Source organism: Pezoporus flaviventris, unplaced genomic scaffold, assembly GCF_033815535.1.
Source record: "Pezoporus flaviventris isolate CSIRO_AGI_PZ_B2104156 unplaced genomic scaffold, CSIRO_AGI_Pfla_v1 ptg000043l, whole genome shotgun sequence".
In the NCBI taxonomy this organism is placed as follows: Eukaryota; Metazoa; Chordata; class Aves; order Psittaciformes; family Psittacidae; genus Pezoporus; species Pezoporus flaviventris.
In genome coordinates this window covers 3025086-3049643 of record NW_026892591.1, presented here as the reverse complement: position 1 = coordinate 3049643, position 24558 = coordinate 3025086, and the positions used below count along the sequence as shown (strand labels likewise).

General features: G+C 51.4%; 2 protein-coding genes across 6 annotated transcripts in view; one reads left to right on the top strand and one right to left on the bottom strand.

The window, feature by feature from the left end:
• Window positions 1–24558, bottom strand: part of RPL36 (ribosomal protein L36) — a 148705-nt gene that overhangs the window by 107834 nt on the left and 16313 nt on the right. The window lies entirely within an intron of this gene.
• On the top strand, window positions 2126–23727 carry LOC133276265 (excitatory amino acid transporter 4-like). 5 transcript variants are annotated; one of them, XM_061466941.1, is made up of 12 exons: window positions 11328–11629; window positions 11940–12196; window positions 12918–13055; window positions 13552–13756; window positions 14355–14397; window positions 14934–15274; window positions 17368–17601; window positions 18634–18828; window positions 19172–19306; window positions 20110–20213; window positions 22399–22426; window positions 23070–23727. In XM_061466941.1, exons 1-11 carry the CDS (start codon window positions 11343–11345, stop codon window positions 22401–22403), a joined length of 1944 nt encoding a protein of 647 aa, XP_061322925.1. In that variant the 5' UTR covers window positions 11328–11342; the 3' UTR covers window positions 22404–22426; window positions 23070–23727. The 5 variants fall into 5 exon arrangements, with proteins under 5 accessions (XP_061322926.1, XP_061322927.1, XP_061322925.1 ...); XM_061466942.1 differs by lacking the exons at window positions 11328–11629; window positions 22399–22426; window positions 23070–23727 and adding exons at window positions 2126–2442; window positions 8767–8923 and having other exon boundaries at window positions 20110–20696; XM_061466940.1 differs by lacking the exon at window positions 22399–22426.

Here is a 24558-nt window from a genome sequence, read left to right as displayed (position 1 = left end):
TGGGAATGGCAGGCAACATAATTATAGGAATTCCTGTGCTGTGCTTCTCCAATGAATACGTGGTCCTGGTGTGGTGGCAGAGTGACCAAGGGAAGGGATTTAACAAGAGCGTACCTCAGAAAGTTGCACTCATTAGACCTGCAGAGCCAGCAGGTCACAGTGTGTTCTCTATTCATGATCTAATTAGAGCCCATTCTTCTCCAGGATCATTAACATAAGAGAGAAAAATTAACAGCTTTGGAGGCCACATTCTGGTTTCATTTACCTTCAAGTAAGTCTGTAAGGATGCCAGGGTAAATGTGATTCTTCACTTGATTATTACAAGAAAAAGTAAACTCCACCCCCCCCCAACTTTACAGTTCCTGTGACTTTTAGCAATTAATTAACAAGAGTTTTCAGTACCCTGTGAGCTTGTCAACTTGCTGATATAACGAGAATCTATTTTGGGCGTGTGCCATTAAGATACTATAAATGCCATACTTTCTGATTAGTACTATTGTTAGGTCAGCATTTCTAAAGGGACGTGGCCTAAAAGTCTCCGTGACTTTGACAAATTCCATGGCTGAGCTCCCAAAACCACACAAAACCCCCACCCTTTGGAAGGCTTCCTGCTCCGGAGACCTTGCAGTTGGGATGAGCTCGGACCGTGGTGGGTTTACTCAGTGTTGTGGTCCAGGATGTGGCAGTGATAACATCACCTGGCATTTTGACCCCTAGCTGTGAGCGTTCATCAGCAGGCTAAGAAACAGAGGCTCTAGAGTGAGCACAGCAGCACAGGTAATGGATCTCATTTCCAACACTGATGTAACAAACCGCCCAGCTGAGAAACTGGAATTCGAATGACTTCCTGCTGGCACACGGCCCTGCTTGTCCAGGGAGTGCTTACGGGTCAGCTCAGAAGAGCAGCTCTCGCATAGCCGTCTGTGGCGGCTGCGGTGTGGTCACCACCTCCCACTAGATGGGGGTCTAGGATCACAAGAAGGAGCACAAGAGGGAGGCTTCCGAGGCCCGGGTGTTGCTTTCCATGGTGGGCTGAAGTCATGTGCTAAAACACAGGAGCTGTGGGCACAGTCCTAAACGTGCTGGGGTGGGGACCGCTGAAGCTGCTTTTCTTGTGACCTGCCAGAGGGGAGATGGAGATGAGCTCTTACGCAGTGTTTTCTTCTGTTGGGCGCCACCTTGGATTAAAGCAAGGTCAGTGACTACCATGCACTCACACTAGTGCCAGGGTGGATGACACGAGTTTTCAGTTCATGTGGGGAAGGCAACAGTCTCTGTACAACAAAAGGAGTTTCCTGAAAGATGGAAGCATGGACTTTGATGGAAACAGACCCAAAGGGAACACACTTCTGCTGTTCTTTTTTAAACAGACCCAAACCCAAAACTAAAACCAAAATCAAACAAGTTTAAGAGCTTTTAAAGTTCAATATAAAGCTGGCCAAAGCTTTGCAAGTCACTGGGTTTCACAGCAATACTCTCTACAAATCCAGCAGTCGCACATTTCCTGTTTTAATAAAGTGAGCCTCTTTCACAAAGGGCGTTTGGGTCATTGTTGCCATCCTGCTGATGAGAAGTGAGTGGGCTTTCCTTTCGCCTCACTGGTCTGTGGAAACTGGTTGCTGTGAATGCGCTGTGATTCTATGGTCTACAAGCACCACACAATGTAGCATCACCCGAGTGGTCTGGGAGTGCATCTGCAGGGTGCCACCCAGCACCCTGCAAGAACAAGCCCATGCTGAGCAGCTCTGCAGTTGGATCAGCTTGGGCCAGCAGACACGGCAGCAAGCACATGTCCTCACCATCCCTGTGCTGCAGGTCACAACTGCAGTGTTCAGTGCTCAGCTACGGAGCCTTTCCCAGGAGCCCCGGTGCATGACTGTGTGCTCTGAGAGGGTCCCTCCTGTATTTTGACTTTGCAGCTGGTTCATTATTAATAGCAGACACTATTACTCTCAGTTAGGGTCACTTTTATCCCCAGGACAAGCTGTTTCCCTCAGCTCTGGCCCTTGCAAGACCTGGCTCCATCCGGCTTCTCCCCTCCATCAGCCTGCCATTCATAGAGCCACAGACTGGGTTGGCTTGGAAGGGATCTTAAAGATCATCCAGTTCCACCCCCCTGCCATTGCCCAACATCTCCCAGCAGGCAGTGAGCGGGGCTGAGCCCTGCCAGCCCCTTGCTCCTGCTCTGCTGCTATCTGTGCAGCAGAGATACCCGTGCAGCACCACAGCTCAGCCTGGCCCTGGCCTGTGGCTGCCTGCTCCTCTCCCAAGGATTTGTTTTCCATCTTCCTAAGCTTGGTGCTCGGCTTTCCTCTGCAGCTGCGGGGCTCTGCAGATGCTGGTGTTCCACCTGAGAAGGCAGAAGTGGGCTCCTGAACCAGCCTGGGCCCCCACGGCCTCCAGAACCCTCCACAGGCTTTGCTCCATGTCTACAGTGTGAAGGTACGGGGAGAACCCTGTAAAGGTAATACTGAGATTGCTGCTCAGTTTTGTGTGAAGACTTGATTATTCTCACAGGAGATCCCAAATGCAGGCAGAACTCCTGATCCGGAGGAGCATGAAAGCTGCTGAGGGACTTGCAAAGACCAGGAAATGCTCTTTCTTATTTTGGTTTTCAGAGATTTTGTGCCATTTCCCACTGGTGATGTTGGAATAGGTGATGAGGGCATGGGGTAGATCTAATGTAATTTGTTCTTACAAAGTTGGTACAAATACAGGGTTTGTGAGCAGAAGCTCCCACAGTCCTGACCTTCAAGAAGCAGCTTTGCCTTTGGGTGTCACCTAAATGAAGGCAGGATCTGGACTGTGTCCCATCACTCCATGTAGTCCCTCACATTTCGTACCACAGCTCTTAAGATACATAGTTTAACCAGAACTCAGGAGTTCATTTTTGTGCTGGATGCCTGGAAATGTTGGTCAGACTGAGCAAGAGTCATTTCTTGAAGTATCAGTGTCTCTTCTGTGGTTCTGATGATCTGACTTGGAAAGTGCAAACACACCTCCCCTATCAGCTCTTTTCTGAGGTTTAAACATGTGGATGCATCTAAAGGCCTGTCTAAGGGGAAGCACATCATGGAATCAAAGCCTTATTAAATAGCCTTGTTACTGAATTCCTAAGGAAAACTCTTCAGAGAGTGCCTGTTGTCAGCACCAAGAGCATGTTACTGCTGCAAGGTGAATATTTGGTCCCTTGGCTGATTGTGGAGCTGCTCACTTTCCATGTGCCTCCCATGCTAAGGAGAAGCAGGATGCCTTGTGGCCATCAGTGAGACACTCCACGTTTTAGGAGTGTTAGGGGCAAAAGTCAGAATGATGATTTTTTTGCTGCTTAAATCCAGTTTTCTGCATTATTTCATTGCAAGGAAACCAGCAATAGAACATTCCAAGTGTGAAGCTGAGTTTCCAGGGTTTACAGCTGTGTAATTCCCATGGGATTTACACACACAGTTGTCTGCTGGTGACCCGAGTGACATTGCAGCATGCGCCTTTCTGCCCATGCCTACACTCAGCAGCTTTCCTCACCCCTAACAGGGGATTAAGCAAACCCCCAGTGAGCGCTGCTGCAAAGTCAGAAGCAAAGAGCGTGTGCATGGGTGGGAATGAGGGACAAATGTGCAAAGATAAAGCAGAGGGAGAGCTGGGGGCTGGCATCAAAGCTTTCAGCTCCTCAGCCAGTCGAATTCCATCAGTACCAAAAGTTACCTTATCATTCTTGCTTTGATAGTCTTGAAGTGAGAGACTGTGAGTTCTAAGTTGTTGGACCAATTTCACACAAGGGAGGACGTTTGCAGTTAATCTGGGATAAGGAGAGGATCTGCAGAGCTGATCACTTACCAGTGGAACAGGTTTCTTGTGTCATCTTGGCCAGAGCTGGGGGAGAGACCAATTCTGCTGGTCCCCATTGTGGACCCTCACCCTTCGTGTCACTGCTGACTGTCAGCAGCGCTAAAATAACCATGGAGCAGAGCAGAGGCGGCAGGATGCTGTTCCAGCGCTGCTCCTATCGCAGTGCTAAAAGGGGGCTGAGCAGATAGTGCAGCTTTCCTGGCAGAGGCGCCACAATTCACAGGAGCAGGAGCCTGGCGAGCAGATGAGCTCCCCTCTGGCAAGGTTCACTGCCCAAGTGCTTCGGCAGAGTCCGCGGCGAGGAGGAGGAGTGGAATTTTCCAGCTGCTGAAGTCAGAGTGCGGGAGCCGCGCTCCCGCCTGCCCACCCGCTGCTTGTGGATGCCCGCGTAGCTGCAGGCTATGAGCTGTGTGAGATCTCTCAGGGGCTTCTCCTAGGTCAGGAACAATCACTGCAAAAGTAGATCAGAGCTCACAGAGGAGGTGGCCTCATAAGCTGGGAACGTGCCTTCCCTTCGGCTCAGTTTCTGTAATGAGCTGTGAGACAGCTTGCCTTGCCTCTGTTGACAGCACGCAGCCAGCACCACTCCAAGCTGCTCTGTGCAAGGACTTGGGCCCCATGTGCCTGCCTGAGCTCAGCCCAACACCCACAGGCATCTGGGGCCACAGCTTCAGTTGCCTGCTTTATGATCCATGGAAGTGAATGGGGAGAAATCTCCCTGGCCAGGACCACAGCAAGGGGCAGAAGGGATCCTGCACAGTGTAATGCCCTTCCCTGGCCATGCTGGCAGGTGACAGTCAGCTCAGAGCACCCTCCACACATCAAATCCCAGCCTGGTTTGGGTTGAAGGGACCCTAAAGCTCCTCCAGCTCCAACCCCTGCCAGGGCAGAGACCCCTTCCACTGGAGCAGCTTGCTCCAAGCCCCTGTGTCCAGCCTGGCCTTGAGCACTGCCAGGGATGGGGCAGCCACAGCTTCTCTGGGCACCCTGTGCCAGCGCCTCAGCACCCTCACAGGGAAGAGCTTCTGCCTAAGAGCTCATCTCAGTCTCCCCTCTGTCAGTGATTTGAGAGGGCATCTGGAAGAAACTTGGAGGTGCTGCTGTCCCAGTGACTGCTGCAGGATCTCATTGGCATTTTTAGCCTCTAAGGCAGTGTCTGCAGGTGCTGCATGCATAAGCGTTTGCATATCCACATCGACTGGTGTGTCAGTTATTGCCATTAACATCAGTCAGTTCAGTCCAGCTCCTCCAGAGTGGCAGCTGACTGCTGCTTCCTAATCACCATGCAGAATTGCCAGGGTCAGGTAGACCCAGGCTTGTATAATTTGCCTGAAACGGTGGTGAACTCATCGCCATCAGAAGGGAGTGATGCAGGGCCAGAGAGTTTTCTAAATAGTATATTCTACTTTAAAGAAAATTAATTAACACAGGACTATTCCTGTCCTGGAAAAGGAGGTCAATCTAGATGATCACAATTGGTCCCTTTTGTCCTTGTAATACATATACACATATACATTGTTGGGACCTGCTGGAGAAGAGCACAATCTGATGGTAACACCATGGGGAGAATGCCAAAGGAAATGGGCCGAGTTAAATTTGGAAAAATATATCATGAGAGCAGCAGAAGTAAAGCATTCCCATCGTGTTTTCCCAGCTCAGAGAAGGCAGACTTAGCCCACGGGAGTATCAGAGTGAGCTACTTGACACAATCAGGCTTTTGGCTGTGTCCAGTTTGGACCACACGCTAGTCCAGGGTGCCCAAAGGGAAGCCACACGCTGTTGCTGGGAAGCTGTGCAAGCCATTCCCCTGGGTAACTAGCTCATACATTTCAGGTTATGAATAGGGTACCTTCAGGTACCGTTGGGGTGTACCTGCAGGTCCTCTACCACAGAAACAAACCACACTCAGAACAAGTAATCATTTATTCTCCACACAGAGAACCCAGACTGGTTTGTGTTGAGGAGACCTTAAAGAAGGCAGAATTGCTTCGGCCTAAGAGCTCATCTCAGTCTCCTCTGGCAGGTTAAAGCCATTCCCCCTTGTCTAAGTGTCCAAATGCCCAAATACAATAAGGCAAGCAAAAAAAAGGGTCTTTAGAAAGAACTTGGTTATGACATAAAACCTAAATTAAGCTTCTTTCAAATACATGGGGCAGAAGAATTGCCAGTAGGAAAGCACGGGGCTGGAAGGGAGAGTCAGAGGTCCAGGAAAGAAAAGCTAAATTACTCCTTGCACCTCTTGGCATGCTGGGGGGACGTGGGGGGGGGGGTTCCACCAGAGAACATTTCAGGAGGGTGCAGGGGATTCATTCTCCAGTAGAGTTTGACAGAATGAGACTTGAGCACCAGCAGAGCAAACACTTGGGGCATCTTCAGCTCACACAGGCTGGGCCTGGAGAGTGGTGTACAGAGATTTCGATTTGAAAAATAGCACAAAACAAATCACACAAGCTCCTGCAGCAGAAGTCCCCGTGGATACGTGCAGCACAAGGTCCCTGTGCACCTGGGAGAAGCAGGGAGCATGAGCTGGGATTCAAAATAGCTGAAACGCCTCAATCACACACACTCTCAGCAGAGCCAAGGAGAAAACCAGGGCACTTTCGAATGACGGAACCTTCAGGAGCTTGAAGTTTGTCTCACCCATCAATTGAAACTGCCCAGTCAAAACCTTGAGGTAACATGATTTGTCATGGGATGTATATGCTGGGCTACATGGGCTGTACAGGCTGAGAGCTGGGCTGAGGCAGCCTGGAGAAGAGAAGGCTCTTGAAGGGGAGAATTTAGAGCAGCTCCAGTGCATAAAGGGGCTGCAGGAAACCTGGAGAGGGGCTTGGGACAAGGGCCTGTAGGGACAGGCCAAGGGGAATGGCTTTAACCTGCCAGAGGGGAGATTGGCAGGGGTTGGAACTGGATGAGCTTTAAGGTCCCTTCAACACAAACCCGATTCTAAACCAAACCATTTCTTTATATTTCTGATTTTTCCTGAATTTCGTGTGTTGCAAGAGTTGAAATTTTGACTTTTTGTTCCAAAATAGGGCAAAAATAAATGTTGAAATATTGGCATTTCCCATAGGAAGGAAATTCCATTATTTGAGCAGCTCTGTGAAATACAAAGGAGATTCATTTGCAGAAACTCTGCTAACTTGGAATGAAGGTCACAGCTGCATAATGGGACTTAGCTCCCTGAGCCATGTGAGCAGTGCAGGATACAAAATTAATCCCAACCCCCAAATTAAGGTTACTATAACAAGGAGAACAAGGCTCGGAATTGCAAAATCCAGGGAAGGAAGGGCTGAAGGATTGCTTCACACCAGAAAACCACATCTTTCACCATGACAATTAGCAACTGGGAATATCCCAGTGGCTTTCTGCACGCCAGTAGAAAGCATCCATGTCCCTGTGGCACGTCAAGATGAGCATGGTTCATGTGCCTTTCGGTCATGTTCAAGTGATGGGGCTGTGCACACTCACACCTTCACTTCATTGCAGCATCCTCCACAATGGGATTTGGTTTTACCAGGTCAGACCAATTGAGCCCTTTTGAAAGGCTGATGCAGTAGGTGCTTACTGGGACAATGGACACAGCCTTCCACTTGGGCTCTTCCCCCCAGCCCTGCCGCATCAGCGTCTCATCCAGCGTGTGCATAGCAACCTGGATTTGCCATAACTGCCTGCTAACAGATTCACATGCCTGGTTTTTCCTTGTCACTCAATTAGGAACCAATACTCAGCCCATCTAGAGGGGTTCTGCTTTTTAAAGAGCCGATAGATAGTCAATATATTTCTTTAAAAATAAAAAGATGATGAAGAAGTAGCTTTTCCGCTGAACCTGCAAACCTCTGTTGGTTGAAGGCATTTGTCACTGTGAGTTTATGGCTAAAAAAAGGCCCAGGTATTAACGTGGGGATTAAACCAATGGCTAAGAACTAGCACAGGAGCCAAAGACGAAAGGAGCCAAACTGAACTCGAAGCATAGGAAGTGGGAAAGGACAATCCTTATCCAGCCGTTCTCCCTGCGGTAGATCCAGGGATGAACACGTGCGTGGCAGCTCTGCCCCTCTCTGGGGAGCGTCAGAAATGCACTTGTCCAGTCGGGGAGCAGGAGCAGGTCAGCAGCCTCCAGCAGTGAAGTCGGGTGCCTTGTGTAGGGAGAGCTGGTGCTGAGGCCCGGGGGCTTCCGGATCCGCGGGCAGAAGAGGCTGAGCTCTTGTCTGCCCAGAGAGTCTGCTGGGGACAGAGTTCTCAGCGGGGATTTCAGTCCCAGGACTCTGTCAGACGAGCCTCACACCGTGGCTTTGACCTGCCCCTTGCTGGACAAGTTCAAACTCTGGGGCAAGCTCTAGCTGCAGACCCAGCGCAGCACAGCAGGAGTCAATGTGTGAGTAAAGACATCAGTGAGTAAAGACAGTGGAAGTTCCCTGGGCTTCCTTGGCAGCCGAGTCCGGCTGCCTGACTTCGCACACCCGGTGAACGGACTCCTCCTTGACACACGTCCACGCCCTCAGTGTGCCTGGATCTCGGAGGTCCTGCGTACAACAGAGTGGACCGGCGAGGACCTGCCTGCCCAGGGTATCCGGCTGCTGCGGGTGGATGGGTTTCTGCACACAGCCACCCTCATGGCAGCAGCAGGGGGGCAGGAGTGGGATGGGATGGGATCAGGGTCTGATTTAGCGGCTCGTCCTGCTCTCTGTTGCTGCTAACCCTCTTTGCAGCTGGTGTGAGGAGGCAGAGGTGAGCGCAGGACCACTGGTGGTGGTGAAGCCGGCGCGGGCTGCGTGTCACATCACGGTGACAGGTACCTTCTGTCCTCTGGGCTCCTGCAATCATCGCAGGTTTTTACAGTCTCCTCCTCCATGCCACTCCCCCACCCCCTGCTGCCATGCATCCTGAGCATATTACAGTCTTCCTTTCCTCTCTCAGGAGGTACAGCTCCGAGCTCCCTGCTAACACCGCACCTTTCCGAGGAGAAAATCCTGCATCCTGCCTTCCAGCTTAAAGAATCCAAGAGCGAAAACACTCAGAGTAACCCCTCAAGACGAAAGAGACCCTCGTGCTCAACAGCCAGCACTTCCTCCAGGTGAGTGGTTCTCTCAGGAAGCCTGAATGCATGAATGAGAGCGGGCCCGGGGTCAGGACCAGGGGATGAAGCAGGACAGAAGGATGGCAGGAGATTGCTGTGGGGATGTGCTTGAGAGAGCAGCAGGGATAGCTCTCACCCTGCTTAGGACAGGGAACTGCCCAGAGGTGAGTGGCTGCAAAGTGGGACTGTGTTTTGGGCTGGGGGCCCAGAACAGAAGTGCCTGGTGGGCAGTTAGAGGGAGACAACCTTAGCACAGGACCTGAGCATGAGTGGGGAGCGATGGGGAGAGCAGTGCTTGCCCTCCCAGCATCACACTTAGGCCCCAAAGTAGCGGCTCTGCTGATGACCACTTTGTCACTGTAGAGCTCAGCTGGGCTGGAATTCCTGCCCATTGCAGGTTCCTCTCCCCTGAGCTTGTCTGTCACAGAGGTGGGTCAGTGCCGGGACCCGGGGCAGATCCGTTCTCCTCCTGGGGCCGTTGTCGTGGTGGGAGTTGGCTGGGAGGGAGCTGGGTGCCAGGTACCGAGTGGGAAATGGAGATGCCCTCGCACTCGACTGAGCAGGAAGCCCTGCCAGGGGCTGCTATAGCAACACAAAGATGGCTGAGTTCACCCCATTTGGGCTTGTGAATGGAAATGTTCAGCATAGGCACATTGGCTTCGTTGCTTTCTGCTTGTATTCCCCTTCCCAAGAGCAAGCAATGGGCCGGGCTGCAAAGGATCCAACAGCATGAGAGATGAGGATGCCTCCAGCCAGGGGGTCTGTGGGCCCTCTCTATCCTGGTCCTCAGGACTGAACAAACCCAGCTGATAGCACAGTTATGGATTCATTGCTCCTGACAGGCACTGATGGGGGAAAGGGAGGCGAGAGCAGAGGCATCCACTGCTCCCTTGCCATCCTTGCAGAGACAGTCCCTGGAAAGCACCTATTCTGTTCAGCTGGTAGTGGAGGGACTGTAGCTTCCTACTGTGCTGTGGCAATGGTCCTCCCAAAAGCAAGCAGGACTTGAGAGCTGTCCAGAAGCTGCTTTGGAAGGAGTAATGCAGCTTTCTCAGTGACCCCTTGCCTCCACCTCACTTGTGCAAAGCTTCTCCCCTGCAGAGATTCCTCCCTCTCCTCCCCCTTAGGGTGCTTCCCTGCTGCTACCTGTGGAGAATTCCCTCCTTGAAAAGCCTCCTGGCTTTGATGCTGAACACAACAGCAGAGTTTCCTTGGAGACAAGAGAGGCAGTGGGCTCCAACTGCTGATTATTTCACAGTCTCTGGCTGGCTTTCAGCAAGGAATAAATAAAAACCAGAGAGAATTGTGTTGCAGGGGCCTGGGGCAGCTGCTGTTATGGGGAAGGATCTGACTCTCCTGTGCTTATCCAGTGTCATCCCTTTAGCAGCAATGGGCCAGGACAGGCTGTACTGATAGCATTGCCATTCTTCCCTCGGTCCCTGGAGGCTGGTGAACCAGGGAGAGACTTTGCAATGGACATTTCTAATTTGGCTGAATCCTGTCAGTCCCAGGAGGAAACCTGACTAATTAGATTAACCCCCCTGTGCTGTCCTGCACAGACACCAGCGATAGCGGGACAAGCATGGAAGGCACCAGCATTTCAATCGTTGCCTCTCATCCATTTGCTCTGAGCAGTGACAACTGGGTTTGTCCCAATGGGGAGCCTGAACCCTCTGGAGACCGGAGCTCTCCTCTGCTGGGTTGGCCACACAGCCTCTTGGCTTCCTTGGGGCTGGTGATGTGCCCGTCGGCTGATGTCCCTTGGACATGGTAATGACCACAAAGCCGCGTCAGTGCAGAGGGAGCAGGGCACGGGCTGGCTGCTGATGCTCTGTCCATCAGAGAGTGAAGTGCAGGGCAAGGAGCAGATCAAGGCTTCACCTGAACATTGCATTTTGTTTCTGCTGCTCCACACACCCTGCAGTGCCTTTTCCTGCCATGGCCAGGACATCTTCTCCCTGGGTAGATGAGAAGATAACCGCACAGAAATCTGCAAAGAGCCGGGCAACAAGAAATTGTGGTGCAGGAGCCTTCCTTCCCCATCTTTGACATTCACCATCTTTTGACTAATGTCCCTAAAATAGCCCAAATTCCACTGTTCCTGTGAAACCTCATTGCCAGGAACTAGGCATTAGTTTTGCAACACTCAACTTTCTTGCAAAACATCCTGTGTTTCCTGGTCCAGCCTTGCTGTTACCTCCACAAGTGCCCTCTCAAGTATCGCAGTGCTTCTGGCAGGCTGGAGCCTGGAGAAGTGGCCATGAATAAGAGAAAAAGCCACTTTCTTCCTCTCAAAAAGGGAAATCCAAGCCATTGGCAGAGCATTCACCTGCAGGAGTACTTTTGATAACGCTGCAGCAGACTGGGAACTTCCAGCTGATGCAACAGGGAACACTTACACAATTTCAGGCCAGAGATGCAGAGGGAATGTGCTTTGGAGGGGGCCACTGCATTGCAAAATATGCAGATGAGAAAGGGAGTAAGTCAGCAAGAGGGTGGGGAGAGCACAGGAGCAAGTTCTGCTGCTGAGCTCCTTCTGTGGGCTAAGTTTTGCTCCGGGAAGGCTGCCGAGCATTTGGTGGAACATGGGATCCAATGCCTCACCCTGAGCTTTTCCATCTCCAAAGAGAAATTTCCTCTTGTTTGCACAAAAATCCATTTTCCAGTGCACGTGGATGGAGAAACATCTGGAATAAAGAGCAGGTGAGTCCCTTTGTGCGGGTTCTGCCCCCACCTGCCCTGTGAAGGGATTTGTGCCTTTGCTGGCTGCCCGGGCCACCACAAACCCCTTCTCGGTACAGGCTGGGTGCTACAGAGGCCAGAGCTTCTCCAGAGACACCAGAGCAGCCATGACGAGACCCTGGCAGCCCTTCAGATGCCTTGCCCGGGGTGTGCTCCTTGCAGAGGGGCAGAGACACCTAAGTAAACCTGCTCAGGGTGCCGGGGGATGACCCCCAGAGCAGGCAGCTGGGTGCTGCACCCTGCGCTTTCCCAACGCTGTTCTCCTGCCCAGCACAGGCAGAGCCGCGCCGCGGGACGGAGCAGACACACGGACCATGGGCGAGCAGAGTCACGTCAACAGCCTCTTCCTCAACGAGGACGCAGCCAAGCGGCTCAGTGCCGAGGGCCGCGTGCAGCGCCTGCGCCAGGCCGTGCAGAAGCGCGCGGCGCGGGCCAAGAAGCGGATGCACAGCATCACGGCAGACAGTGCCAAGAGCTTCCTCAGGAGAAACACCTTCGTCCTCTTCACCATCACTGCAGTCCTGCTGGGTATGGAGCTGGTGGGGCAGGAAGGAATGGTCACTGTTGGAGTGCTGAGGCACTGGCACAGGGTGCCCAGAGAAGCTGTGGCTGCCCCGTCCCTGGCAGTGCTCAAGGACAGGTTGGACACAGGGGCTTGGAGCAAGCTGCTCCAGTGGAAGGAGTTCTTGTGAGCACGGCTACAGGCACAAGGGCTCTGCAGGTTCATCCTGACAGCTTCAGCCTGACAGGACCAGAAGGGGGAACTGATGCAAAGGGCTGTGATACAATGCAGGCTAAATCTGCCCAGCAGATAGTGCCTTGTCCCTAGCTTTTGATCCTGGCTGTGTGTCTCCAACTCACTGTCTGAACTCAGCTTTAAGAGGTGGGTGGTGGACAAAGCCTCAAAACTGTGCAGTGACACTTGGGTTAGGTTGGGAGATCATACCTCTGGTCACAGCATCTTTGTGTTCATGAGCTTCCTGGGAAGAGAACCCAGAGGAAAGCAGACAGAGCAACAAAGAGACCTTCTGCATGAGGCTCCTGTACATATAAGCATGGCACAGGGAGACAGTGAGCATAGAGTAAAAACTGGATCACAGCCTTTTAGAGAAAGAAAGAGCATTTACTCCTTTGGGAAGGGGAGGAGCTGAAAGGAGACAAGAAAGAGCAGAGCCATGCTGTAGGACTGAGGGACAGACCACTGGGTCACACTGTCCCATTTCCATTCTCATCCTGTGTTGATCCACAGGGATCATCCTGGCATTTTCCCTCCGGCCCTACCAGCTGACCTATCGCCAGATCAAGTACTTCTCCTTCCCCGGTGAGCTGCTGATGCGCATGCTCCAGATGCTCGTTCTTCCTCTCATTGTCTCCAGCTTGATCACAGGTGAGAAGTGGCTTCTTCTTTCAGCCAAGGCAGTGAGCAGCAAAGAGGGGTGCTTGCTGGTGGTGGAGTACCCCAGCTGGAGGTGCCTGGATTGGCTTGGCTGGCCAAGCCTCAACCCACAGCTGTAGTGAACATCATTCACACTCACACCCTGCTGGCTCAGTAGCGGGGAGGAGAAGCAGAAGGCTTTGTGCTTTCTCAGAAGACTGGGGAGGACACAATGCCGTGCTTCCAACACCCAACACTTGAGCATTAACAAGGATTTCATCCTATGTAACCTCAAAAGTCAACAAGTTTGTTGCCCAAAGTCAGCCGCAGGTTTCCTCCAGCCTAGGAAAGGTTCATTTGTGTCAGTCCAAAAGAGCTGGAGCTGATCACTGGCTGGAGACCCCAGCTGCCCGTCCTGCTCATGCGTGTGCCCTGCACACTTTGAATCTTCCTCGGGCTTCCCTCTAAGATCACAGACCTCACCTTGTCTCTCTGTGTGACTCCCCAGGAATGGCCTCACTGGATGGCAGAGCCTCAGGGAAGATGGGGATGCGGGCTGTGGTTTACTACATGGTGACCACGATCATAGCAGTCTTCATTGGCATCCTCATGGTGATCATCATCCACCCAGGGAAAGGATCCAAGGACAAGCTTCACCGAGAAGGCAGGATTGAGCAGGTGCAGACCACAGATGCCTTCATGGACTTGGTGAGGTAGGTGAACAAGATGGTCTCGTGTTGAGATCATACCACTGAGATTACATTGCTGCATGGAAAATCCTTTTGAAGCGTCACAGCTTTAGGCATTCCCTCTTAGGGAAAGAGGTTTATGGCTGGGTCTTGCCCAGCCTGCTACTTCTAGCTCAGTCTAGCTAACTGGCTTTGCCACTCTGAGGTTGAATGCTTGGCCTAGAGCCCATCTCTTAGAGGTATTAATGCAAGAGGCCAAGGCATGCTCAGCAAAAGAAGTGATGAAAGCTATCAATGACTGTATGCCTTCAGAAATTCACCCAGCAAAGGCTACTCTGAATATCCATCTTCACTGACCCAAGGAAATTGAGGACGTGATGATTCCCAGGACAGAATTCTTTGGAATTCTCGCAGGATTCTGCAGTCTGCAAAGATGCAGGAGGGTGCCTGGCTCCAGGCTGGCATATTCCCATCTTCTGTCAGACAGAAAGGACCCCTCTGAGCTGGCATCGGGGGAGCTGTGACCTGAGACTGCTCCAGGACAGAGGCATTGCCCAGGAAGCCCCTGTTTTCTTGCTAATCAAACAGGACAATAACTCTTCCCTTGTCTTACCTCCTGCAGGAACATGTTCCCGCCCAACCTGGTAGAAGCCTGCTTCAAACAGGTATGAAATCCCACCTGGCCTGTCACTTCCCTTTGCGCCCTGCGCCCTAGACCACGCTCCAACTTTGTTCTCTGAGGGATGGAGTAGCAATTCCCTCATACTACCTTCACACCTCCCACAGTGTGGCTGCTCCAGGAGCAGTCATTAGGCTGTATTACAGCATCCCCACACAAGCTTTTCAAGCTTCTGTGATCTCATGGTGCAGTCTTGGACTGGCAGTGAAATGGGAGCAGATTCTCCATGGATTTGTCTCTTCTGTAGTGCTAGTGCCCTTGGAAGCAGCCCAAAGGGTTATCAGAGAAGCCAGAATAGAAGTCAGTCCTAGCGACTTGAGATGCTCCAATGGTCTCTTTTGGCCTTCACGTCTGTGAACTTGATGAAAGCCATATGGGGAGCTTGAGAACAGAGCAGGGAAGGTCCCCACGCAGGTCAGCAGGAACTTGCAGTGCTCTCTTTAGGAAGAGATGCAAGAGCCTGTTGTCCTGAGCTCCTGAAGCAGGACCCGTGAGCCCAGCTGATAACCTGTGTCTTTGCAGTACAAGACGCAGTACAGCACCAGGGTGTTCACCAGAACCGTCCTCCACAGCAGCAATGTCACCGCAGAGGTGACGAGCACTCCGATCCCTGCGCCCGAGAACGTCACCGGCATCCTGGAGAACGTCACTCATGCCCTGGGGACCATCTCCGAGGTGCTGACCTTTGAAGAAGTCATTCCCATCCCGGGCTCAGCCAATGGGGTGAACGCGCTGGGGCTGGTAGTGTTCTCCATGTGCTTCGGTTTGGTGATCGGCAGCATGAAGCAGAAGGGACGGGCCCTGCGGGAGTTCTTTAACTGCCTCAACGAAGCCATCATGAGGCTGGTGGCCATTATCATCTGGTGAGGAGCACGGCCGGTTGGAGCAGGAGGTCTGCAGGTGCAGTTTCCACTGACCTGATGAGAAGTGGGGGTGCTTTAAGGATGCCATGCACAGGGAAAGCAGATGGGCACAGCTCTCCTTTGGCTCCATCAGGCTGGAGGGAAAAGTCTGGATGGGATATTTGTTCACATTTCATTTCCTGTTTTGTTTTGGTTTTACCTTAGAAATAGCAGGTTTCCCAGGACTTGCTTTCCTTGAGGCTGCTGGAAACATCCTTGGAAGAGCAGAGCTGGAATGGAAGATCTCTTAGCCTTACCAACATGGGTAGGGTGTGAGGCTTTCCCACCAAAAGCTTTCATTCCAGCTGTGTTCCAGGAGCCTTAGCTATGAATCACAGGAACCTCTTGCCACTTTCCTGCTACTCAGGGTGCTGGCTGCCTGCATCAGCTCTGAGAGCTGAGCTGTGTTGACAGAGTCAGCTCCAAGTTCCTGCCCTTCAATCTGAGGTCTCCCAGATTCTGACCCTCAGCTGTGCCAGGCTGCACATGCTATGTGGTGCTGAGCTGAGTCTTCTCTGGAAGGCAGCATTTTACCAAATCTTGTTATTATAAGTCCTTTACCTACCTGGGGCTCAAGGTCTAGATAGGAGTTTGTGGTAGGTACTGTGAGACAGGAGAGACGTGGAGCTGGCAGAATACATGCAAATGTCTGACAGGGGAGGGATCTGTCCCCCCGCACCCTCTCCCACTGCAGATCACTCCAGCTTCCTTTCCGTAGTCTTCTAGACACAGTCCTGTATCCCAGAGCAACACCCTGAGCATGTGGGGCCAGGCCTTACACAGAAAGGCACAAGGGGGAAGAACAACGCTGAGCTTATAGCAGAGCACTGGGGACCTTTTCCTCCATGGATGAGCCAGAACTTGGGGTCTGACTTTCCAAAGAAGAGACAAGAGGGCACAGAAGGGAGAACGCGAGCGCGGTGAAACCTGCACACTGCTCCCAGAGATGATTTCAAGGTGCCTTCAACACCCCTCCTTTAGCACCCTCTCACAGTGGTGGCCCCTCCTTTAGCACTCTCTTACAGTGAGGAAAGGCAGGTTGTGGATGTCTAGAACCTTGGTTACACTCTGCAAGCTGCCTGTGCCACACGGCAGGTAGTGTCTGCAGAGATTCCTGCTGGTACAGAAGGCAGGCTCCTTCCTGAAGCCCCAGCCTGCAGACTGGCTCCCAGGAGCTGGTTTTCCTGGGCAGAGCTGGTCTTCAGCTGCAGCCGAGGAGGACGAAGGTCAGAGGAAATGAAATCTTTGTGAAATCCTGTCCTGAGACTTTTCCAGAGGCTAAGTTGGAGTTTGGCATGTGGGCCTCTGAGCCTTGTGCATGAACTGCATGTGAGCTCCTGAGCTGTAGAGGCCCAGCCCTGAGAGGTGAGGCCGTGGAGCTGGGGTTTTCTTTGGCCCAGTGATTTGCCCATGTTTAGTGTAGTGCCCATGATATTCTCCATGCCTGTGTTATGGCTGCCCTTCGGTGGAGCCTCACTGCTGCTCATGAGATGCATTGTTATGGAAGGGGGAAAAAAAGCTGTAAGGAATGGAAAGTATGGCTGCTTTCACAGGGGTTGGTGTGCCCAGTCCTTGCTACCCCAGCTATGGATTCTCTATAAGTTCCTATTCCCTAAATGTGATTACCCAGAGCCTATAGGACACTATCTCATTTACCACCCAGTTCCCTGTTTCTCCTGTACTTCCCTGTGCTCTGTTTCAACATTCTCATCCCAAGCTCTGTTAGGAAAGGAAGGGACTGAACACTCCTCTACATAACCTCCCCTATCAGTTCCACAAGGAGCGTTGTGGAAGAAGGACGAGGAAACCTCCCCTGGTGCCCAAGTTGTGTGCACAACAGAGTACGGGGTCCCTGCCAGTGCAACAAGAGCTGGGGCTGGGTTTGACCGTGTGGTGACCAAGTCCCAGCTCTCTCCAGGTTTCCAGAAAGCAGCAGTATCATCCAGTGGCAGGGCTCAGGGAGCACTTGGGGTGTGCTGGCTTACTGGGGTATGAAAGCTGGTGGGGAAGGCTGGGTGCCAGTTCTGAGCATCGGCCTTGTTTCTGCGCCACAGGTATGCTCCAGTGGGGATCATGTTCTTAATCGCTGGCAAGATCCTGGAGATGGATGACCTGGCAGTGATGGGCGGCCAGCTGGGGATGTACACGCTCACCGTCATCGTTGGACTTCTCATTCACGCCCTCTGCATCCTGCCGCTGCTCTACTTCATCGTCACTCACAGGAACCCCTGGGTATTCATTGCAGGGCTGCTGCAGGCCCTCATCACAGCCCTGGGCACCTCCTCCAGGTATGACGGCTGCAGAGGAGGAGGGTTGGGGCTGGTGGGGATACTCTGGGGCTGCCTCTCAGTGCTCCATTGCCCTCAGCGCAGCACACTTGTGCTCTCACAGTTTCTAGCACCAGCAGCTTTTTGCACTGCTCCAGGCAAGCTACTGTGAGAGCAGAAAGACTCCCACTTCCCAGCTCAGGGGTTGGTTATGGTTAGCCACCTCTAGCCATCAGTGCATGGCCCATATTCCCCCTTCCCAAACATGGTGGTGACTTTGTGACACTGAAATGCTGAGCTCAGCGTTTCAAGTCTCACTCCTGCTGACGTGCTGCATTATTCCACACACACATACACATATCGCACACATGCCCTCATACACATGAGCACATTTCTCTCTCCCAGGCTCACATACTGTATGCAGCTGCATTAAACTCACTGGACGCCCTGGCAAAGGCACAAACACCAATACATTCAGTGACACAGTGCCATGGAGTACAAGAGAAGGGACTGCAGGTAGCTGCTGTGTCACTAAGTCTGTGTTTCTTGCTATATTCACTTCCTGGCAAGTAACAGTCTCTCCCACGTCTTCTCCCACTGACACATGCAGCATTTTTGCTGCTCATGTTCTCTTTCAGAGACAATTACCTGCTTTCTCCACAAGATGTACACTCACACACGAGTCATTCTTGTCTTATGCACTGAGGGGGGTGAGCAAGGGCTCAGAGGAGTTTTGGTCTTGAGGCTCTGTCCTATGTACCCTGAATCCTCGAGCATCACCTTCCTTTGGTGTGATCCCAACATCCCCAGCCTCAGGGTCACACAGGCCCTGTCCCAGCCCCCTGAGGAAAGCCATGTCTGAACGTGCAACTGCAGCGTGCTCCCTATCTGAGGAAGCCTTGCTTAGACTGTTCTTTCTCCTAGCAGCTTCTGGCCTCTGGCTCACATGGCAGGGTGAAAACACAGGTGGGTAAGGTCTTAAACCAGGCAGAGGCTCAGCCCCTCCTCTGAAGTCCGCATATACCCCATTCATGCTGTGTACATTCCTTTCAGCTCAGCGACTCTGCCCATCACCTTCAGGTGCCTGGAAGAAAACAACGGTGTGGACAGGCGCATCACGAGGTTTGTGCTGCCCGTGGGAGCTACAATTAACATGGATGGCACTGCTCTGTACGAGGCCCTTGCAGCCATCTTCATTGCACAAGTCAACAACTATGAACTTGACTTCGGGCAGATCATCACAATAAGGTGACTTTAAAAAGAGTTTTGGAAGTGCTTCAGTTTGTTGCCTTATCTGAGGTATGGTCGGGTTCCTGTTGTGGCGCTACACCTCCTTTTGAGCCCTTATTGTATTCCCAGGTCTGGGCCATCCCTTAGCTAGAGCTGCAGTGAGCAGTCTGTTATGGATGGGTGCCTGGCAGGAGGAGCTTGGCTGCTGTGTTCATGTCCCACGTGTCACCATCCTGCTCGGTGACACAGAAAGGCTGCCAGAGCGTTCTGTAGATGATGACTTTGAGCTACTTCTTGACGCTTTTGCGACTGTGACCACCTCTTCCCTTTGCTGATAGCTGTGCTCTCCTGTTCCCTCCAGCATCACTGCCACAGCAGCCAGCATTGGAGCCGCAGGTATTCCCCAGGCAGGACTGGTGACAATGGTGATAGTGTTGACATCAGTGGGGCTGCCTACTGAAGACATTACACTGATCATCGCTGTGGACTGGTTTCTGTAAGTTCTCTGCTCAGCAGCACACGCTGCTGTGTGCCCCTACCAAGTGCTTATGGAGTTCCTCTGTACTCCCAGGATCCCTGCTAAAAGCAGGTTCAATAACTGGCATCATTAAGCTTAAACCACACTTGTGTCCATGGGACCCTTGCTGGAGTCTCCACCATGTATTTCAGTGACCCAAGGCATCAGCCTGCTCACCCAGCACGATGTCCTTAGTTTGCTTTAGCCTTCAAAGGCACCCAGAAACTGTCCAGACAGCAGGGACAGGTTGTGCCAATAATAAGCAAATTCACAGTGCACAGTGGTGGTTCTGTGCCACCAAACACGGGAAGTGTGATGAGACAAAGCTGAGGAGTGCTTAGATGGATGCAGCTCCTCAGCTACTCTGCCCCATCCCAGCTTTCTTGGCCATTTAAACCTTGGGACGATGCTTTCACAGGACTGCTCTTAGATCGAGATTGAAGCCATTTGTGCAGTCCTCACTCTCCCAAACACAACCAAATCCTGACTCTGGGGTACCCTGTCAGTGTTTCCTCTTTTCTCTACCTTGTATTGCTGGTTTGTAGCCAATAGAGCAGGAAGGAATATTGCACTGGGAATGCAATGGAGCAGGAAGGAATGTGCAGCCTGTGCTCAGGGCCGTCAACCAGGGAAGGCTGTTTGGGAGTCAGTTTCCTGTCAGTGTTGAAGTGTCAGGTATTAGAGTGACTCCAAAGTCCCACTGAAGGTGGTTCTGGGACCAGGCCTCATCCCCGTGGCTCTTCCTCAGCAGCTCTGTTGTATTTTTCTCCCTGATGTCCCAGGGACCGCCTCAGAACCACCACCAACGTCCTGGGGGACTCCCTGGGGGCCGGCATCGTGGAGCACCTCTCCCGGCAGGAGCTGGACGCGCAGGACTGCGAACTCGGTAATTGCGAGCCAGGGAAAGAGCAGCTCTCCCCCCTGGTCTGCCCACAGCCCAACACCCACAGGCACCCCAGGAGGGAGACAGTGCTGTGAGGCTGGGCAGCAGGGTGCACATCAGTGCTCTAGAAAGCCAAGACTTGAAAGGGGGGCCCATAGTGGAGGACAGAGAAAGACCCAAGATGCAGACTCTTCTGCCACACGCAGTCTTCCCTGACCCTCTTTCTCCCCCATCTCTTTCTGACTGGCATTAAAGAGGAGAAAATTAAACTTCAAAGAAAGTTTTATTCCACAAAAGCCTGATTTAGTCATTCTTACGGGGTCCAAGAGCTAGCCCTGAGTCAAGAAGACCCAGTAAATGAGTTGGATTAGGAGCTCCTTCATTTCTGAGCTAAAATCTGAGCACAGCAAACTGGCAAGGTGGGCTGGGGACACCACCACATGTAGACTGGCACCAAAACGTTGCCATGATGACTCCATCTTTCAGGATAGAGCTGCAAAGCCTTCACTTGGTCAGTGCCTTCTCCCAAGCACATTAGAGCATTTAGCACTGGCCATCTGGAGATGTCTGGAGAGCCCCAGCACTCCTGTTCAGCCCTTCGCTGGCAAGAGTGGTTATGGGAAACAGTGTTCTCCTTGCTCACAGGCCTGTTGTTTGCACAGATTATGCTTCCTGAGAGCTTCTCACTCCTCTGGAAACCCTTCTGGCTGCAGATCCTAATCACTCAGCTCCTGAAGGAGCATACAGCAGGGACAGGGCTTCCTGTGTTGGCTGGTAGCAAAAATAGGGGTCAATAGGCTTTTCAGTAGTGGAAGCTGCTGAAGGACTGTGAAAGCAGCAAACTATTAAAGAATTCATTATATCCCATTATTCAGCCTCTGGAACAGCTCTCGCTTCTCCCGGACACCAGTTAACTTCATTTCTCTTTAGGAAGCTGCTCTCCTCTTGGTGAAACCAGAAGGAGAAATGCAAAGTTGAGGAAGAGTTTGCCCACCTGAGCGGCTGGGTGGTACCCCCATGCCTGCCAGCTCCAGATCTGCTCAGCAGTTTCACTCCTCATCATAAGACTCTTGAGGAAACTGTTCCTTTGTTCATCTTTGGCTATTGCCAGAAGTGAATTCCCTTCAGTCGCATTGCTCCAGAATGTGCTTCCAAATCCCTCTGTCTTTCTACAGCTCCTCATCTTTAATAGGCAGGACCCAGCCACTTCTCAGCACCTGTACAAGTTTGCCAGACCCAAAACATATAAATTCAGGATAAATTCCTCAGTTCATACCAAATGGAGCTCAGCTTCAGTTTAACCCACTTGGAAATAAGCCCACATGATGACTGAAACATCTTAGAGCCTCAAGCAAGAAGCAGGGACCTGCTTCATCCATGCTCTGTCCCTCTTGCCTGGTATGGCCAGGATCACAGCCTGGATCTCTCACTCCAGTGAATGGGACCAGCGAGGCTTGCTCCAGGAACATCCAGAAGATGCATGTCTAGGCACAGCCAGGAAGATGTAAAAGAGCCAGTTTTGGGGTTACTACAGTGTAGCTGTCCTGCTTTAGGACAGCTTTCTGAGCTCAGAAACAGCAGCAAGCAGCCTCCTGCTGCACAGCTGAACTATCTGAACTGGGCAGCTTTTACTTGAGGTCTGCTCATTATTCCAAAGCCAGCATCTCACTTAAACCCCTCTAACTGGACTTTCCACACTGAAACTTTTCATCCAGAAGACCTATCCATACCCTCAGAGGTGCACCTAAGTGGGTCTCACTTGGGAAGGAAGACCTCATAGTTAAGAACTGGAGTCAACTTTGCCAACCACAACCACACAACGGCACCAACAAAACTTCCTAAGACACATTTCTTGAGATGTCCAAAGCCAGATCCTGAGGCTCTTTCTGGTCCTTCAGGATTCTGTACTGGTGCTGCCACATTCCCCATCTATTCTGATGGGCAGGATGACTGCTGTGAGATAAATGCACAAGTGCATCCCTTTCACATGAATGTCCAGCTCCATGTAGCAGGAGTTGGCCTAAGGCAGGAGGCTGCTTCCTGACTGCGGGAGGTAGGTTGCTTATTCTGACAGGAGCTCTGCTCTAGCAGGGGGAAGTGTGCAGGATAACGAATCACTGTCCTCCTCTGTGCAGCATGTTTTATCGTGTGTGAATACTATTATAATGTCTGCTCTTCTCCTTTCTAGACTAAACAGAGCCCATATACCCTCACAGGTAACAACATTCCTCTCCTTTGGACTTTTTCCTTGCTGTTCCACATCTTTTTTAAAGTGGAGTAACCAAACTTTGACACAAGAATCCAACTAAAGATTTCTTAGTGCTGAGAATATTTCGTGTACCTGTAGATTTAGCTCGTAGACTCAAGTTCCCATAGTTCAACAGCATGCTATGCATCAGCTGCTCAGGATAACTGTCCGTGATGCATACTTACAGCAAATCCAAGTCTGTTCATCTTGCCTTAAACCTTAGTGAGGTTAGACTCTTACTTTGATGAGATGGCCGTATCTAAAGACTGGATCTTAATCAAAGAGATTGAAGATACATTGCACTAGCTTGTATCTACAGTGGGCTCAGACAGCACTAGCTTATCATTAACACAGCTCAGCTGACGTGAGTCTGAACCTTCATAACGAACAGACTTGCTTATGAAACCCAACAAAGTGCTTTCCTTTTCCACAACAGCATGATAACATTGACTGCACTCCAGTGGTAATACCTGACAATCCCTACATCATTTTAAGCAGAACTGCTGCCTAGGCAGCCACTTCCCAGCCTGTGCTTGTGCAGTCGGTTACTGTCAGGAATCCAGACTGATCCACATTGAACCGCATCTTGGTTTTCTTTTCTTTCTTTCCAGACTATTTGTCCAACTTTTCAAGGAAGCATTGAATTCTGATCCCGAAGAGACTTCCTGTGTGCAAAGGGCAACCCGATGAATCGGAAGACAAGATTGTTGGATTGGATTCTAGCTCAAATGGAATGGATTCTGGGAAGTCCTATGGCTTGGGTTACACAGACAGCTGAACTAGATGATCCTAAGGGTCCCTTCTGGCTTTATAATATATGCACGTGCTTTCTGGTTTAGAGATATTGCAAAGGGTCCTTCCCCCCCGATCATGTTTAGGAGCTACCTTGAAGGATCCTAATGATACTTTAAGAAAACTCAGCAGGAGTCTAAGCTGTGTTCAGTTGCTGTTAGCAGACATGTAAGCATATGACAAAAGGGGCTCTCCATCCCATGCTGCATCACCATGTTCCCACAAAGTAGCACCCTCCCAGCCTTGCCATTGGTGATTTCCTGCTTTCAGCACAAGATTAGGAGAGCACAACCAAGCAGGGGCCTCATTTTCAAGTACTGCAAACCACTGTCCCATGGGGAATTTCAGAACTCAGCTGCTAGTTTTTAGCTGTGGTGCTTACCTGTGTTGTTAACCCATTTCTGATTGGGATTGTCTACCTGTTTACAGTACCCCAGCAGTAAAGTGTTGTCAGGAATTTGCATATATATATATATACATACATATACACACTTCTCTTTATATATATATATATATATATATGAAAGGGACACGTGCACAGACATATGTACACACAGAGTTAACTGTTTTGTAGCTAATCCAAGAAGGAAAGGCACTAGTGAACTCTCAGGCTGTAAGGCTGCATATCTCACTGCAAAGGCCACCTTGGTTCACCCAATTAATCCCCTCCCTAAAGCAACAGAGGCAATTTTACCTCATCCCAGTAATGAGTCTTCCAAAGCTCCCCAGGAAGGAGCTCAGCGCATGCTGGTTTCCAGGTGTATTTGCTGCTGACCCAGGGACTTCTCCATGTGTAGGGAAACGTCTCCACTTTGACGCGTTCCAAGGACCTCCATGCTCCCTGCATCAGACCTGGCACGGAGGCAGGCTTGCAGAGCTCAATGCGAGTACGCTTGTGCTCCTTCCACACCCAGTGCTGGCCTTGTTCTAACTCAGCCTTCAAAACCAGATAACTGAAAGCATTAGATCATTTGATCAGCCTTTTAAATGGTCAGATAGGTGAGAGTCTGTGCGTCTTTCCTGCTGCTTCCACTTGCAGAAACCTTTTGAGTTTGCAAATGGATTTATCCCTAATGATTAGACGGGCAACCCTTGGGAGGAAGCAGCTGACTCAGTGCATACATACATGAGGAGCTCTTGGATTAGGACCCGTCTCTTCCAAATCGGCTTTGAGAAAGACAACCCATGGAGAAGATGGGTGTCGCCGTGATGGGCCGCGTGTCCCGTTACAGCTGGGGGTGTGCACAGTGCTTGGTGTGGCAGTGCATCTGCCCCTGAACACTGCCCTGAAACGGGATGTCCCCTCCT

Bases quoted from the DNA above. Each gene is read 5' to 3' on its own strand.
- LOC133276265 (XM_061466939.1), top strand. From the start codon at position 11,343: ATGCAGAGGGAATGTGCTTTGGAGGGGGCCACTGCATTGCAAAATATG. The intron at 11,630-11,939 runs GTGAGTCCCTTT...TCTCCTGCCCAG, and splicing joins ACATCTGGAATAAAGAGCAG to CACAGGCAGAGCCGCGCCGC. The intron at 17,602-18,633 runs GTATGACGGCTG...CATTCCTTTCAG, and splicing joins GCCCTGGGCACCTCCTCCAG to CTCAGCGACTCTGCCCATCA.